Here is an 18,619-nt window from a genome sequence, read left to right as displayed (position 1 = left end):
GAAGTAATTCTATAAGTCAAAAATAATAATTAATAAACCAAAACTAAGTCTTTAAGTTGATCAAAATATATATTACGTTATCCAGATTCTAAAAAATTAGAAAAATATTTTCTTATATAATAATTTACACAAGGTCTCCGAATATCCCTCATGCATGTTGTATTAATAAAGCATAATTTCAATCATTTTTGCTGGAGTAATTTATAGATTAACTTAATATATTTATATTTGATGCATATTATTGATACTCATAATTTCCATATTTAAAAATAATAAAATAAGTGAGATTAAATATATATAAAAATATATGTTAATAATTTATCCATGATTTGTTATTTTGTCTAACCTTCTAGGTGTGGTATATAATTATTATTTTTGCGTTGGGCTTGATACACTAGGCCATGGCATGCGAAGCCCTACAGTGATGGAGACCAAACCTCAAGCCTACAAGTGATTATAATTTGATTTGATCTCTGCGCATTTTTGAAAATATTTATCTCCCTTATTCTATTTTAAATAGATAAATATTATATATTTTTATTTTTTTTCTTAAAACACATAATGAAATTAAATGTTTTTTTTCAAAAATATTTAATTATTTTTAATTTTATTTTCACGTATACTTAAAGTTACATAAAAATTTTTATAACATTTTCAAAATTATTATAATATATAAACATTTAATTTACCATTTCTTATTTCTCACTTCATCCCTTAATTTAAAATATTATATTATTTATTTCAATACATTTTTTAATATTAAAGTTTTTTTTTATCTTAGTTATGAAAAATAATCTCATATGAGTCATATAATATTTATAATTCACAATTAAACTTATAATTTTATTTTAAAAAATATCCAATTAATTCAAAATGTCTTGAATCAAATGCATGAATAATTAAAGTTTAGGTCATGCTTGGATTAAAATGAAAACATATAGAGGATGCAAACTCAAAAAGAATACTTGGTAATTTATTGAGTATAAATATCTCTGCCTCCATAAAACTATCATTTTACTATTTAATACTTATTAATAAAATGTGTTTTTTTTATATACTTTATATTAAGACAATTTAAATTTAAGAATGCTTTTACTAACCTTGTTCTTGGTTGAATTCCTTTTAGTTTTGTCACCTTGACTAACGAGGAGAGGCAATTCATAGAGGTTGTTGATGGTGAAATGCCAGGTCTCAAAGAGAATGATTTTAAAGTGGTGAGATTGTTGGAGAGATTCTTACCATTCCATCACATACTTTAATGATATTTGATGAGAGTTATAACTGTCATTTGACAATAACTAAACAAACAACCTTTAATGTAAGAAACTTTCTCTTTTTTTTTTTTGTTTTTTTTTTAAATTATCATTTTAACATTTATTTTTATTTCATGGTGTATACCTATTCCAAGAGACTGATTGCCACATATGTAATTAAAAAAAAAAAAAAAAAAAATTGTGCGAAGCCTACAACAAAATGTGCATCAATGTCCTAATATATTATCCTTTGTTTGCTGCGAACACATGGATTGCTTAGCATGGTTGCCATATTGAGTTTAGCAAAAAACATAAATACAAAACAAACAATAATTTTAATGTTTTTAAAGCTCAATAAATCCCTTTACATAATATAAAGTTATAGGGTTTGAATGAAAATTATCTAACTATTAATTCTATTTTTGTTTTTAAAGTTTAATCAAACAAAAAATCATTTAATTTCAAACCTCTAATGATAATCCACATGAATCGCCAAATAAAAATCTCTTAAATTTTTTTTATTAAAGAGGATTGAGAGTTATGTCTTGAGGGCTAGCTCTTTTAATTATTTTATTATATGCATTCTATGTTGTAGAGAAAAATATGAGGCATAATTTAGAGGGAAAATCTAATAATCCTATTAATTGTAAAATATCAATTTGTTACCTAAAGAATATCACATATTTTATCTCAAAGCAATTATTAAAACTTCATGCAATCAAGTCTATGCTTGATTTTTCTAAGTCTAGATTGTAATCTCATGTATTAATTACATTTTAGTCTTTAATTTCTAAAATTTATTTACAATTAACTTATACTTGATTAATCCTCATATTTTAATTTCTTACCAATGATTCTTAATGCATATGACCCACTAAATTTTTAATATGTTGTTGTAAATATAAATCATAATCATAATCAAAAATATAATTAAATAAATTGAATAATTTAATTTATTATTCAAATCAATAAATTGATTTATTTATATTTAAAGACCAAGTACATTGTTTAGCAATGTATCATGATTCCCCAAAATATTAGAAAAAATCATATGGAACTTGACTTAAACTTTCAATTACCATATTCTCAATGTAACCATTATCTTTTTATCAAGAATTGACTGATTTAAACATTTAAGCATTAATAATGTTTATTTTATTAAATCATGTTTCTTCTCAATACCATAATCATTAATTATTTGAATAAAATTTGAAACTCTTTTTAAATCTCATTTCACATTACGCAAGAATTGATCAATTAATACTATTTAAAAACATATAAAATAATATTTATAATTCATCTAGGATAATAAATCATCTCTTGATTGCTCAGATATCTTTATTTAGTTTATGTTATGCCAAATATTTTACCAAATTGTTACCTCTGATATGCTATATCAAATATCTATTCATTTGTTACCTTTGATCAAAGTGACATGTAATCAGAATCAAAATATAACATTTCTTATATAAAATAACTTGATGATTTCAAGTCTAAGGATCATCTACATAACTACTTTGTGAGTATTTCATAGGCATGAACGATCTCTTCATATATAATTCTTATTTGGGTTAGTTCATTTTACTTGTCATTTAATAAGCAATTACATATTAGTTTTGGATACTCCTTATACCTCAACTTATAAGAACAATTGTTTTATTTAATTAAAAAAAGAGAAGAGCATAATATGTTTTAGTCTCAACAATTATAATTAATATTTAGTATTAAAAAAGCGCATTAACCATGAATATTTATGAATAATACTTTGATGTCATAAAAATCTTCATAATTATAATCACTTTTATAATATTCTTTGCAAAATATTTTTATCCAAATAACTTTATCTTTACTCAAGATCATAGTTATCAAACCTGGGTCAACAGGTCAACCCGGGACCCGAGGCCTTAACCGAGTCTATTTCATTCAAAACCAGGGCCAGCAATTAGCTTGTAGAAAACCATTTGACCTACTAGGTGAACTCGGAACCCGAGTTCGGGTTGACACGGAAAACCTGGTAGAGACCCCTTTTATACTCTATATTTACAAGAAAAAAAGTTATGTTTTTTTCAATGTAGAATAAAAACCTTTTTGAAATAATTTTTTAAACTTCATTATTTACCGCATGTATAGCATATATTCACATGAATTATTCTTAATTTTTTCATATAAAATATTAAAAATTTAAAAAAAAATTTTTTTTTAAAATTTTTTTAGGTGGACTCGTGTAACCCGGAACCCAATCTCTTAGCCAGGTTAATCCTCAGGTCAGGTTTGATAACTATGTTGAAAAATCATTAATCAAATTTAAATGAAAATTAAAATAAAACCATATCTTTATATATATATAAATATATATTTTACAGGAATAAATCTAGTTTCCAGGACAACCACAAGTCTGCCATACAAGATATACAATAACAGTCACCTCCCAATTAGTTGACTTAAATGACAGTATTTGTGGACATCATTAAAGTGCATCCATGACCTCTGGTATTGCCAGATAATCAGAGATTGCAATGCTGATCTGCAACCACTCACAACTGTAGGAAAGATTTTGTTAATGGAATATTTATCTGCCAAGTATTTATAGTTTTCGTAATAAAACTATTTATTCATATCCCAAGAGAGAATCAATTGTGAATTCTCATTTGAGATGATGCTTTTTCCGGTAAAATTGCTTCGACAACTAACAGAGGCATGCTATTTATACTCATTCCACACGTACATTATACAAAAAATAACTAAAAACTAAATTATATATAAAAAAAAACTAATTAAAATTTAAAAAAAAAAAACAACTAATTCGGTTTGATTGACCAACCACCTTGATCCCCCTTTCAAAACCAAATTAAAATATTAAGAGACAAAAGATTTATTGAAATAGAAATATTCGGAACTGATTTTTCCTTTCATGACATATTATATATATTTATTACATAGCCAAGAAACTGTAAGGACAGAAAAGCCGTCGAAAGAAATGTCAAAAAATACAACAAATTTATTGGTAAAAGAAAACACTTAACAGATAGGAAGAGGGGAACCATTCCATTCCCCAAGGCACTCCAGCATTGGGTCAATGATCTTCCCCTGGCACATAGCTGTAAACACCTTGTCGAACTCCTCGCCGGGCGATTGGACCTTTTCGCCGGTGAGCAATACAGTTCCCAACTCCTCCCTCACAAACTTGTACAGTGGATACGACCTACATTCCTTGATCTTGTTGTCAATTGCTGAATTCCCACTATCATATGCTGCTCTTGCGCTCTCAACTTCTTTTGGCAAAAGAGCCTTCAATTCTTCCTCGAAAACTTCAATCTTTTGGAAGACTGAAGTGCTAAAATTCTTCTCATTCTCTCCATTTTCCAACGCATGGTCAACAAAAACTTGCCTTAGTTTCTGCATCAATGGATAGGTAGCACTGCAGGGGTCATCCACATAGGCAAAGACATATTCACGATCAACCACCTTGAGCAACTCCTTCTCACAGAACCTTGATGGGTGAAGTTCTCCATTGGCACCCGTAGTTAAAACCCTCTTGGATACTTGACTAACCGTGTTCTTGACTGCGCTCTTCAAGTTCTCTTCCAAGTGCCTCAAGTCGATAGCTTGGCAAAGAGCCACTAAGAAGGTTGTGGACATGAGCTTCAAGATATCGACAGCTTCTGCTGTCTTTCTTGAAGAGATAAGCCCCAACGAGTTTACATCTTGATTGTGCTGCTCGGCACTTTGCACATGGGTGGTGACTGGATTGGCGAGATACTGAAGCTCAGAACAGTAGGAGGCCATTGCTATTTCAGCTCCCTTGAAGCCATAATCCAAACTTGGATTCCTGCTAGCAGTGAGATTCGATGGCAATCCATTGTTGTAGAAATCATTTACGAGCTCACTGAACTGAGCAAATAGCAGCTTGCCTATTGATGCAATAGCCAAACGTACATTATCCATTGAGACTCCAATTGGAGTTCCCTGGAAGTTACCACCATGTAAAGCCTTGTTCCTTGAAACATCAATTAGAGGGTTGTCGTTCACTGAATTAATCTCTCTTTCAATTGACTTGGTCGAGAATCGGATTACTTCAATCTGGGGACCAAGCCATTGGGGTGAAGTCCTTAGAGCATAGCGATCCTGCTTTGGTTTCTGCAAGGGGTCCGTTTCATGCAACTTCTTAGCTGCCTTCATGTATGCGCTGCCATCTAAGATGTGCTCCATTATAGCTGCAGCCTCAATTTGACCTGGATGGTGCTTCAATTTGTGTGTCAAATGGTCAGTGAATTCAGGTTTACCATTCATAACCTCAGCAAAAATTGCTGACAAGAGTTCCGATAAGACAGCAAGAACGTTGGTCTCGAAAAGAACCATAGAAGCCAGGCCAGAACCAACTGCAGTTCCATTAACTAGAGCAAGGCCTTCTTTAGGCTGCAACTCAAAGAATCCAGATTCAATGCCAGCTGCTTTAAAGGCTTCAACAGCATCTAGCACTTCTCCGGTGGGACCAGTGGCCTTGGAATTGGGCCTGCCAGTCAGTAATCCAGCAATGTAGGATAGTGGAACTAAATCACCTGAAGCAGTGATTGTGCCTCGTAGTGGCAAGCATGGAGTGACGTTGTTATTGAGGAGCTTGGTAATAGCTTCCAAGATTTCAAATCTGATGCCAGAGTAACCTTGGAGGAGAGTGTTGATTCTGACAAGCATTGCTGCTCTAGTTGCTGAGTGAGGCAGTGTGTGGCATGTTTCCGTTCCATTGCCAAAGATCCCAGCATTCAAGAATCTGAAGAGGGAAAGAAGAAAACACCATAAACAAATCAATTACGTTTTTATGTTAATGCTTCAAAAGCACAAACTCACAAGAAGGAAACTTGTGCGTATCAATCTGTCAGATAATAAAAAAACATTAAACAATGAGTTCCACACGAAGCTAAGCAGTCAAATCATGCATTGACCATTTTACCTGGTAGCTAGAGAAGATTAACCAAAAAGATGTAAACAGATATTGGAACGGAAATCTCAATGCAGTTCTGGTGACCAATTTCGCCTAAACTTTCCAATTGAATATTCCTATTTATGAAGGTGTTTGATGGCATGTGAGAAAATAAAAATTGAAGTTCCTAGCTCTTATTTAAAGTTAGATTGCTTGTATTAAAAATCCATAATACTCCTCACCAAAACAAAATCATTCTTGATCAATTTTAACTACCAATCTTATAATAAGTAAGGAACTCCGGTCCGTAAATATTTTCCCCCACTTTCATGGAACTTGATGATGAAGTTGTCAGATGGGGTCATAGAAAGTCTTTAAATGGGAACATCGATGTCTCTCTACTAGACAACTCATTGAATGGACGGCCATAGCCCACCACCACTCGATGCCCACCTACCTCTTCTTCAAAATATCATGGATTTTTGAACAGGTCTCTACCCTCACACCAACCACGTTAGTGAAAAAGGAAAAAAAAGGTAGAGGAAAAGGAAAACCGTACTTGAAGTAACAAACATTTACTTAGGTTTGGAGGTTTTTAAATCTGCTCACCTAATAAGTTCCCTCTGAAGAGCGCCGCCTTGTTTGGTTCTTCTGTGAGAAGTGGCACCAAAACCAGTAGTAACGCCATAACTATCAGTTCCCTTGTCCATGCTGTCCATGACCCAGTCACTGCTAGCCTTGACACCAGGCCTTGCAGACTCAGAAAGCTCCACCTTGACATCACCAGTATCATGACCAGCAATGGATGCAACCTGAGCAATGGTCAAGGTCTCACCTCCAAGCTTGACAACAGGCTTCCTATAATCAGCCACCATACGTTTGACTTCATCTAAGTGGCTTCCTTTCATTGCCTCGGCAGCAACTCCCCAGCTGAGTGGATCAAGTTGGTTGATGCACAAACTCTCCGAAGAACCATTTTGGTAGCCATTCTTGGTGACTGTCTCCATTTCTTATTGATATATATGTCAGACCAAAGAAAAGCTTAAATGAGAGAGAAGGAGTCTTGAAGAATGGGGGAGGAGGAGTAGCTGCAGAGGAAATCTTGAGTTCTGGAGTACGGGATTTCCTGAGAGAGATAGAGGGGAGGTGTAGGGGGTTTAAATAGAGGGTTGGGAGTGTTGAATATCATGCACAGGAGATGGTAGGTAAGCATGAGGGCTGGCAAGAGGTGACAAAGTGGGTTTGTTGAGACTGAGTTGTGGCCGTTGATTTGGAACAATCTAAGGGTACAAATCATGGAGCGTGGAGTCTTTGTGGATCAATATTGGCGATTGGCTTGGAAGGGTAAATTGGACTCGTGGGAGAGGTGCATGGTGGTGAGGTTGTGGTTGGTGAGAATGGGGAAACTTCGTATTGCCATGTAAAATGAATAATAATATTGTAGCAAGTCCATAAAGTATATAGTCTTCGGGGGCTGTAAAGCAAATACCATATGGATCCACCTAATAATCATGCATTTTTCTTCACCAAATGGCATGTATCCTTGACTTGTGCTCCCATGTCATCATCATCCGTAATTCTCACGAGTGCAATTCTCTTACACCCCAACAAATAATGAGGTAGTTATCCATCTCTTGGGTATTTCAAGTCATAGAATCAGTCAGCAACCTAAAATAAACGTGCGACTAATTCCCAGCTAATGAAATATTGCTAATTAAGAAAAAACAAAGCAATATATATATATAGGGGTTGGAGAGGGAACTACTGATGATGCGTGTTCATCAACAATATGGCTAGTATTTAATTAGTGCCGGATTCAAGCCAAGGAAAATTAAGGGAATCTCATAATTAAAAAGGAGGTGTAATTGATCGTTTCCACCAACATTATTACATATTATTCTAAACAGGCTACTTAGGCAAAGCAATGTTTAAGAATGGTTATATATTACCCATATAACTTAATTTGTTAGATTCTAAATTTATTTTTAAAAAATTATTAGTTTAAGTTTAATAAATATTAGAGCTATTAAAAATTTATATAAACATTAATTTTAAAGCTCGTGAAATTAATCGATATACACATAAATTAATTTGGATATTTATATTAATAATAAAAAAAAAATGGTTGTATACTCGTGTCTTCATGTGAAAACGCTCTTCTTTTGCGAAAATACGTACCTACCACCAAGATGCCCTTTAATTAGTGGGCTTGGTTGTTGTAGCAGTTAGGGGTGTTCACGGTTCGGTTCGGTTCGGTTTAGACTTAAAAAACCAACCGAACCGAGTTACATTAATTTTGTAAAATATTAACCGAACCGGACCGAAAACCGATTCAAACCGGACCAGACCGGTTCGGTTAAATCCGGTTTTTTTGGTAAAAAACCAGGAAACCTAATCCATCATCCAGATTTTTCATATGGCAAGGAGTTTGCATGAAAGGCACAGAAATTCAAGACAGAAACTTTCTTGATGGAGCTAGATGAAGAAAAATTATCTTTAATATCCAAAATAATTCCTCCATGATTTCCATTGCCATTAGTCCCATCGATCTCAACCATTACCACAAATACTTACCACAATAAAGACAACTAAGAATGAAAAGGAAGGAAAGATAAAAACAAGAAAAAGATACAAGAAGTGACAAAGATCATTGGATATCAATTTTTGTATGTGAAGTTGAAAAATATAACCTTTGCATTGAAAGCTCATTCAACAAACCCACTGGAAATGAAGATTGGGAAACGGGAAAGGAAGAATAAAAATTAATTAAGAGGGGAGAGGAAGACTAGAAATTAATTAAGAGGAAGATTGGGAAGCTGGAAAATTAATTGAGAGGAAACGGGAAATGAAGTTTAGAAATTAATTGAGAGGGGGGGGGCGGCTGCTTTTGTGAGAGACAGGAAGGTTACATTAATTATTAGGGTTAGGTTACAATTTAACTATTTATACCTCAGATATGGGTAACTTTTGGTTTTTAATGGGTCCGGTTCGGTTTGTTCCGGTTTTTGGTTCAAAACCGAAACCGAACCGGACCTGTTAAAAATTATGGTTTTGACAATCGGTTTAATCGGTTTTTCATTTCGGTTCGGTTTTTTCGGTTAATTTTTCTTCGGTTTTCTCGGTTTTCTCGGTTAATCGGTTATTTTGAACACCCCTAGTAGCAGTCATGTGATTAATTACTAGTTTGTTTTTCCTCTCATTCTCTACTCTTCAACCCATCCTAATATACAAAATCACGACGGCCACAACGACGACGAATTAATTGCATCATTATCTCAATACTTGTTCAAATAATTACAGTTTAGGCATGCAGTTTTGATCTTGCGTCGAAACAATCCCACTCGCCTCCAAGAGTATAATCGCATATATAGTGATTATATTATAAAAAAAATGGACTCAGTCTGTAATAAAGCGTGGGTCAACTTGATAGTTAGTCAACACGATTTTTACTGTATCTATTTGACCCACGCTTTATTACAGACTGAGTCCATTTTTTTATATAAAAAAAGTTAAATATTATTGAGTTTAATAAGTCTAGCCCATTTCAACAGGTTATCACGCGGGCTTGTAAGAATAGGCTATATTTTTTTTAAAGAAAAATCAGTTACTTTATTTAAAAAAAAAATTCTAGATAACATGTTGTTTGATTTTCCCTTATTTTAGAGGCAGAAAAATAGAATTTATATTTTTTTTATTAAAAAACACCTAAAAAAAATATATTGACAAACCTATAAATAACCTTAATAAATAAATAAATAAAAATATCTGAATTTCTGTTGGTCTATATCTTTACTTATACTCGTAATTTAGTTTTGTTAATGAAATTCTTATTTTTTTATAACAATAAGATTCTAGTAATAGGTTATCACGCGGGCTTGCACTACCAGAAATTCGCTAAATACCAACGGACTCACCGATGAAATTTTTTCTGTTGGTATTTTTCAGTCGAAATCACCGACGGACTATTTTCGTCGGTAATTCGGTCGATAATTACCGACCGAATCACCGACAGAAAATTCAGAATTAATGAAAAAAGGGCAGGTAGGTGGCGTGGCGGGTGATTTTTCCGACAGAATCACCGACGGAATGAAAACCAGGGAGCCGTACGCGTGATGAGACCTGTTCACCGTCAGTAATATTGACGGAATCACCGACGGATTTGAAATGTCAGATCCGTACCGGTGACGTGACCGGTGCACCTTTAAAAATACCGACATAATCACCGAGGGATTTGAATAGCAGATCCGTGCGGTGACGTGTCGATTGCCCGTCAGAATTACCGACGGTTTCGCCGACGTATTCACCGACAGAATAAAACCGTCGGTAAGTCCGTCGGCAAAAGTGAATATATGGCCACTCTGTCGACACTCTCCTCCCCCATTTCTCCTTCTTCTTCCTAATCCTAACCCTCCCCATCTGCAAATAACCAGCCCCCCCTCGCCCCAAAACAAAAATCTTCCTCATCTCAGCACAAGTTGTATTTCTTGAAGTTTTGTGGTCACAGCATCCGTGTTCTGATTTACCGACGGATTTTATCATTTTTTGTAAGTAATTCTATCTTTTAAAATTTTAACATTTAAATGTCAATTTTATTGTTTTTTTAGTATATGTATTTTTTTTTAGTAGATGTACATGTTTTATTGTTATTTCTCAAACAAACTTGTAGTATATGAATGTATAATTTTATACTTGTTATGGTTTGTTTTAGATTTTGTAAGATTGTATTTGTTTGTAAATTGTTAAAACTTAATTTGTAGAAATTACGAATTACATGTTATGTTTTGAAATAATTAAGAGCTTGCTTAATGGGTCTTTTTTATAGAGATTCGATAGAAGTCATGGATGATCGTTCATGAATGTATCTAGATTCACCCCAAGGATTGCGGAGGATGGATTATTGTAACGGGGTTCAGGGTTTTATTAATTTCGCAACATCTATTCCCAGAAATTTTACTGGAGGCGGTATTAGGTATCCATGCAAGAAGTGTCAAAATAAAAAGTATCTGCATCCAGATGTTGTAATGATGCATTTTCTACACAAAGGGTTTGTAGAGGATTACGAGTGTTGGTATGCACATGGAGAGGTATTTGTTAGTAATAGGAGAATGAGAGAAACGGTGGTTGGGTCAACTTCTAGTGCTAGCAACATGCATGAAGCGACAAATGACAACATTAATCCTTACAGAAACATGGTTATGGATGCAATGAGAATGAATCAAGATAATGTCAATCAATGTCCAATCGTAGAAGAAGAACCTAATGCAGAGGCAGCTAGGTTTTTTGATTTGTTGAAAGATTCTGACGAACCATTATGGGATGACTGCACAAACCACAGTAAATTATCGGCTGTGACACAAGTGTTCACCATCAAGTCAGATCACGGGTTGAGAGAGGCCGGGTATGACAAAATTATTGATTGGGCAAGAAGCATTTTACCTGAAGGGAACAGGCTCAAAGAGAACTTCTATGCTGCGAAGTCCATGATGAAACCCCTCGGTTTAGGATACCAGAAAATTGACATGTGCCCTAACTTCTGCATGTTATACTACCTTGAAAATGCTGAGATGACCGAGTGCATGACATGCAGGCATTCCCGTTACAAACCCAGAACTGGCAGGGGGAAGACTCTAGTGGCATATAAAAAACTTAGATATTTCCCGATCACACCTAGATTGCAGAGGTTATTTATGTCACGAAAGACTGCTGAGCACATGACATGGCACCAAACACATGATGTCGTTGATGGTGTGATGGTGCTCCTTCTAACAGCGAAGCGTGGAAACGCTTTAATAGTGTTCATCCTGACTTTTCTGTTGAATCAAGGAATGTCCGACTTGGGTTATGTACAGACGGGTTCAACCCATTTGGGTCATTTGCTGCTCCCTATTCTTGTTGGCCGGTCATTCTCACAGTTTATAACTTGCCACCGGGAATGTGTATGAGGCCGGAGTTCATGTTTCTATCTACTATCATACCCGGTCCAAGTAGCCCGAGGTGGAATATAGATGTTTGTCTTCGACCATTGATAGATGAGCTGGCGCAGTTGTGGTCCTCCAGATCGCTGACTTATGATATATCGAGGAAACAAAATTTCCTTATGACGGCGGCTTTGATGTGGACTATCAGTGATTTTCCAGCTTATGGAATGCTTTCTGGTTGGAGCATGCATGGAAAACTCGCATGTCCATATTGCATGGAAAACAACAAGGCATTCACGCTAGCAAACGGAGGTAAAGCTTCTTTTTTTTACTGTCACCGTCGCTTCTTGTCACTTAATAACAGGTTCAGAAAGAACATAAAAGATTTCTTTGTTGGCAGAGTTGAAAAAGATGTTGCATCCCCGTGTCTTTCTGGTGAAGAATTGCATCATGTTGTATCAGAGTACGGTGACATTGTGTTTGACCTTCAATCAGGTAAGCAAAAGTTTCCTGGTTTTGGTTTGACCCATAATTGGGTAAAGCGAAGTATCTTTTGGGAGCTTCCGTATTGGAAGACCAATCTTCTCGGCCATAACCTTGACGTCATGCACATCGAAAAGAACGTGTTTGAGAATATTTTCAACACCGTCATGGATGTGAAGGGGAAGACAAAGGACCACATGAAGGCTAGATTGCATATAGCTTTATACTGTAACCGTAAAAATATGGAGTTGGTTTATGAGGAGTCACGGGTTGCAAAACCAACGGCAAGCTTCATGTTAGAGAAAAACGCACAACTGTTAGTCTACAAATGGCTTAAGAGTCTGCGTTTTCCGGATGGATATGCGAACATATCAAGGCTTGTTAACATAGAGGACTGCAGATTGTATGGAATGAAGAGTCATGACTGCCACGTGTTTATACAAACACTCATCCCATTAGCTTTTCGTGATTTGTTGCCAAAGGGAATATGGGATGCACTGACGGAGATCAGTCATTTCTTCAGAGATATATGCTCCAGCAAGATGAATGTTGAGCACATTGAGAGGCTTCAAACGAATATCATCGAGACACTATGCAAACTTGAGATGATATTCCCTCCTTCATTTTTTGACTCAATGGAGCATCTCCCTATACATCTACCATTCGAGGCAAAAGCTGGAGGACCGGTCCAGTATAGATGGATGTACCCATTCGAACAGTGAGATATTACAGTTGCAATGAAATTCATATCTTAAAGTATTTTCTATGTTTTTCTTAATTGAAAATACTTGAATTGTACTTCAATGCAGGTACTTGTTTAATCTAAAAAAAAGGGTTAAGAACAAGGCGCATGTTGAGGCTTCGATATCTGAGGCCTATATTGTTGAAGAGATATCAACATTTATCTCGTACTATTTTGAACCTCATCTGAGAACAAGAATCAATCGCGTTCCACGGCATGACGATGGCGGTGAAGTGCCTTCTAGTGGGAACTTGTCAATATTCTCCAATACTGGACGATCCACACCTAAAAATGCCGTAAGAGGAAGATATTTGTTGGAAATAGAATTCAAACAAGCACACAACTATGTTCTATTTAACTGTGATGAGCTGAGACCATTTATTCAGTAAGTCTATATATGTGTAATACTAATTAAACTTTGTCAGTAATATACTGTTAATTATATATTGTAATATCATACACTCATTATCACTTGCAGGCAACATCAACAATATTTGCTCTCCAATAACTCGCAGCTGACCGAATCCCAGATCTTTCAATTACAAGATAAACAATTTGCCACATGGTTCAGAACACATGTAAGCACTATCACAAACTCATTCTAACGTATGCATGTCATTACGAGATTCTCGTTCATTTACCGTTTATTGATGTACATTTAATTACATATATTTACAAGGTTTATCAAATGGGAAGGAGTGCGCCTAAGAACGTTGTCTTCACTAAGCCTCGGCCCTGAAAGAAAAGTTAAGTGCTACAACGGGTATTTTGTCAATGGATATGTTTTCCATACTGAAGAATACGGGCAAGGAAGAAAGACATACAACTACGGTGTTTGTGTTAAGGGATCCACAAGTAGCCAGTTAGAAGTTGACTACTATGGTAGATTAGAAGAGGTCGTCGAACTGCAATATCATAGCGAGCAAAATAAAGTGTTTTTATTCAAATGCTATTGGTATGACACGACGGACAGAGGAATCAAAGTTGATCCGCACCATGGTCTGGTCGAAATCAACTCAAAAGCTAGACTCCGCAACATAAACGATGTCTTTGTTTTCGCAAAGCAATGTCAACAAGTTTATTACACATACACCCCTTCATTTAGAAAGGATCGATCAACAGTTGATTGGTTGTCTGTTTTAAAAACGAAACCACAGGGTCGTGTCGAGGTTGTTCAGAATGAGAACGAAGACACAAGTGTGCGAGATGAAGTCTTTCAAGTTCGTGAGTTGGTTGAACCATATCGAGTTGCTCCTTCGATTGAATTGGAAGAAAATTCAAATTTTCGAGTTCTTGATGATAGTCTTGTTGATATTGACGGAGAGGAGTTGAATGTTGTTCTCAGCTCTAGCGGACAAGCAAATGTCGATGAAGAAGATGATATCCATATTGAAGATTGCGATGAAGATGATGACAATTCAATTTATGAGGAAAAAGAAGAAAATTACGACTAATTATGAAAATGAAGCCCTATGTAAAAACATTTGTCTCATGTAATTTAGATTATGGATGATGTATTTTGTAAAACAAAATATTTACTGTTTAAGCAATGTGGTTATGTTTATGTTGATGGACAGTTTATCAGTTAAGTTTTTGCAGGAAGGTAAACAGGCAATACAAAGACAACCTTTCCTGCATAATGCAAACTTACTGACGTCCATACCGACGAATAACCATCTGTCAGTATCTCACAGAGAGTTCAAATTTAATTACGCAAAATGCCACCAACACCGACGGATTCACCAACACATACACCGACGGATTCTAGTCCGTCGGTATATCACAGAGAGTTCGAAAATAATTACAACAAAATGCCACCTTCATCGACGGGTATACCGACGGAATTAAATATGTCGGCATCTCACAGAGAGTTCGAAAACATTTACAACAAAATGCCACAATCATCGACGGGTATACCGATGGATTCTAGTCCGTCGGTATCTCACAGAGAGTTCGAAAATATTTACAATAAAATGCCACAATCGCCGACGGATTCACCGTCAGATTGTTCGACGCTAATACCGACGGAATATTTCTGTCGGTAATTTGTCGGTCACACATATTACCGACGGACCGCGCGATTTCCAAAGTGTGTGAATTAATGCGCCTCTGAACTTGTCATATTACCGACGGACGTTGAAAAATATGGAGGGCTTTTAAAAATTCGGTGCGAAATTCAAAAATTACCGACGGATTTTTGACCTGTTACCGACGGAATTTTTGACCTTTTACCGACGGATATTAAGTCCGTCGGTGATTTCATTGGTAAAACTACACTATAAGTTCCAGCCCCCGCCGCTTCGCCTTATTTTTTCTTCTTCTCCCCGCGCCGCTTCTCTTCTCTTCTCCTCCGTTTTGCACCTCAGGTTTTTGATTTTTTTGCCCTCAATCCTTCAAGAATTTCACCTTCAATCTTTAGCAAGATTTAGCGTTGTGAATCTTCCTCATATTAAAAGGTATGTGTTTTTTTCCAATTTATTTTATTTACTTTTTAATTTATTTTTAGTTGTTTTTATTTTTGTTATTTTTGTTGTTTTGGTGTTTTTTTTTGTAATGTAGATAAAGTTTTGAATTTGTCATATTATTAAGGTATGTATATTTCGTTCCTTTTCTTGATGTAGGTTTTTTTTTTTGAATTTTTTGAATATTTTTTTATTGTTTTGTTGTCATAATAACATATTAGTTAATTTGTTGAATATTTGTTGTAAAAGTTGAATTTAACTTAGAATTAGTAATTGAATATGTTAGAATAATTATTAATTTTACTCTATTATTGCATGATTTGTGTTTAATTATTTTCATTGATTTTAATTGTTAGTCTATATATTTTTTTTAATTTATTGAATATAATTTATTGTTGTATTGCCATATATAATTATTGATTAATTTGTTGAATTATAATTGTTAATGTTGAATTTACCTTAGAATTAATAATTGGATATGTTTGGAATAATTAGTATTTTTTTTATATTATTGCATGATTTGTGTTTAATTGTTTCCATTGATTTTAATTGTTAGGCTATAATTCTTTTTTGTTTTTATTGAATATATTTTATTGTTGTATTGCCAATAATTATTTAATAATTTGTTGAATTAATATTGTTAATGTTGAATTTATCTTAGATTTAATAATTGAATATGTTGGAAGAATTATTAATTTTACTCTAACTTGATGATTTGTGTTTAATTGTTTCTATTTATTTTGAATTTATAGTTTTGTTGTATTGACATAATTATTGAATAATTTGTGAATTGTAATTGTTAACGTTGAATTTATCTTAGGATTAATAGTTGAATATGTTGGAATAATTAGTATAGATTGGGTCAATTGATTGTGGCTATTGTTAATATTTGCAGGTTTGTGGATTTGGGTAGTATCCAGTATAGGGGAGGTGCTGCCGATTTTTTTTAACTTTTGAATTTTATTATACAATTATTTGTATAAAATTGTTTAGATGCATAGAATGAAAACCAGAGCTAGTCGTTCACGTCTAGTCGAATCAAGTTCGTCTAGCAGCGATGCTGATGTTTCCTTAGGTGCTTCTCAAGAAGAGGCACCTACACCACCTGCGCCGTCAACCGATGCTGCCTCTTCCAGCGATGTTTCACATCGCAGAAGCGGCGTGCCTTCGCAGCGGAATCAATTTACCCGCAAGTACGAGGCACAGTGGAAGGATGATCTTTCAATGTAAGTTTGTTAAGGTTTTAGTGTTTTTTATATATATATAAAAAACAAATTTAAAACCTAATTTATGAAGGAATCACTATTTCATTAATTTCATTTCTTTTCAGGTTCACAAACATTGAGGCCGCCCGAGTAATATCATTGGTGTTTAAAGCGTCGATGGAGATTCCATTGTTTCAATGGAGTCAGATATCCAGGCATCCTGAATGGATGCCTCAAATCAATGCATGGTTTCGTAGATTTGAGGTTCGTGTTAATATATAATTTTCAGCTTATTTCTAATAAATTCTAGTTATAATTGTTAAATAAATTATTAACATTTTTAAAAAAATTATTTTTTTATACACAACATCAATTCAACTGGGACGATGAGCATGATACTGTTGTGAGGAGGGTATGGGAAAATCACGCGGCAATTAGGTAACATCGAAAACAATACGACTTTTTTTTTTTTTACATAATTAATTTATGTTTCAAAATGTAAATTTTTTCGTGCGTGAATTAGGTTGCATGATTTTTTGTATGAAACCCAGAAAAAGGCAAAAAAAATAGGCGAGGATAAGGGGTTCCAAGGCTTGGAACGATGTTGCGGTTTGGAGGGATTTCAAATCGATATACATCCCGAAAGATATATGGCCGCACTATCTTCAGCACGTGACGTCTGAGCGGTTCACTCGACGCTCACAGTCCGGTGCTGGCAACCGGAATCGGCCAATTCATGGCTTGGTGACAACGCACACCGGCGGCTTCGTTCCGTTTGCTGCACATGCGAAACGGATGGTAAGATTAATTTAAATGAAATATATTGTTCAATTAATTTGTTGTTAATAAATTTTTTTCATTATAAGCTACGTCTCTTGGACGTGATTCGAGCCATATGGAGTTGTTTATGGAGACGCACGTGCATAGTCATGACCGCCAAAAGGGGACGCAACAGTTCGTTGACAACCGTGCTCAACAGTTTGTGGTATGTTTGTTCAACCATTTTATTTTGTAAGTTATTATTATGTTTATTGAATTGAATATGATGATTTTTTTTTTCAGGAGACCTATAATAATCGGTTGAGGGAGAGATACGGGGACGATCCTTCGACCCATCCGGAATTCGATCCGGATTTGTGGATGGAGGCTGGATCGTCAGGTGGACCCGATAAAAATCGGGTTTACGGGATCTCCAACACTACCGCCGCCAACTTGCAGTCGACCGGTACTGCTTCAATCGTTGGGAGCTCCCAATATGTATCGAGCTCCCAATCTAAGGAGTTCGTGGCCTTACAGCAAAGGTGCGACCACCTATTAGAGGCGTACACACAACTCAAAAAAGAGCAAAGATTGGCGAACGAACAACACAGAGCAGAGTCTGAACAACAAAGAGCGGCCTATGAAGAGCTTTGTCAATGGTCATGAACATGACACAAGGTGGAACATGTGCGCCTAATCCTTTTTTGCCGCCTAACCCCCAGCCTCCTCCTCCTCCTCCTCCACCTTTATATTAATTTTTTAATAAACATTATTTACATTTAAAATTTCGTTTAATGTTTTTTTGAAAAACACATTCATTTTGTAATGAATATTATTTAACTTTGAGTTTTTGTTTCTTAATATAAATTTTTATTTGTA

The 18,619-nt window shown here is 34.9% G+C and overlaps 1 protein-coding gene across 1 annotated transcript; it reads right to left on the bottom strand.

Moving 5' to 3' along the window:
- Positions 1 to 4,101: 4,101 nt before the first annotated feature.
- LOC118045919 (phenylalanine ammonia-lyase) lies at positions 4,102 to 7,309 on the bottom strand. The gene is made up of 2 exons (XM_035054670.2): positions 6,781 to 7,309; positions 4,102 to 6,021 (listed from the first exon to the last, which is right to left on the bottom strand). The coding sequence occupies exons 1-2, from the start codon at positions 7,176 to 7,178 to the stop codon at positions 4,272 to 4,274; spliced, it is 2,148 nt and encodes a 715-aa protein (XP_034910561.1). The 5' UTR covers positions 7,179 to 7,309; the 3' UTR covers positions 4,102 to 4,271.
- Positions 7,310 to 18,619: the final 11,310 nt, after the last annotated feature.

This window comes from Populus alba, chromosome 16 (assembly GCF_005239225.2).
Source record: "Populus alba chromosome 16, ASM523922v2, whole genome shotgun sequence".
NCBI classification, from domain to species: Eukaryota; Viridiplantae; Streptophyta; class Magnoliopsida; order Malpighiales; family Salicaceae; genus Populus; species Populus alba.
The sequence above is the reverse complement of the archived record's forward strand: the minus strand, read 5'-3'. Positions and strand labels throughout refer to the sequence as shown.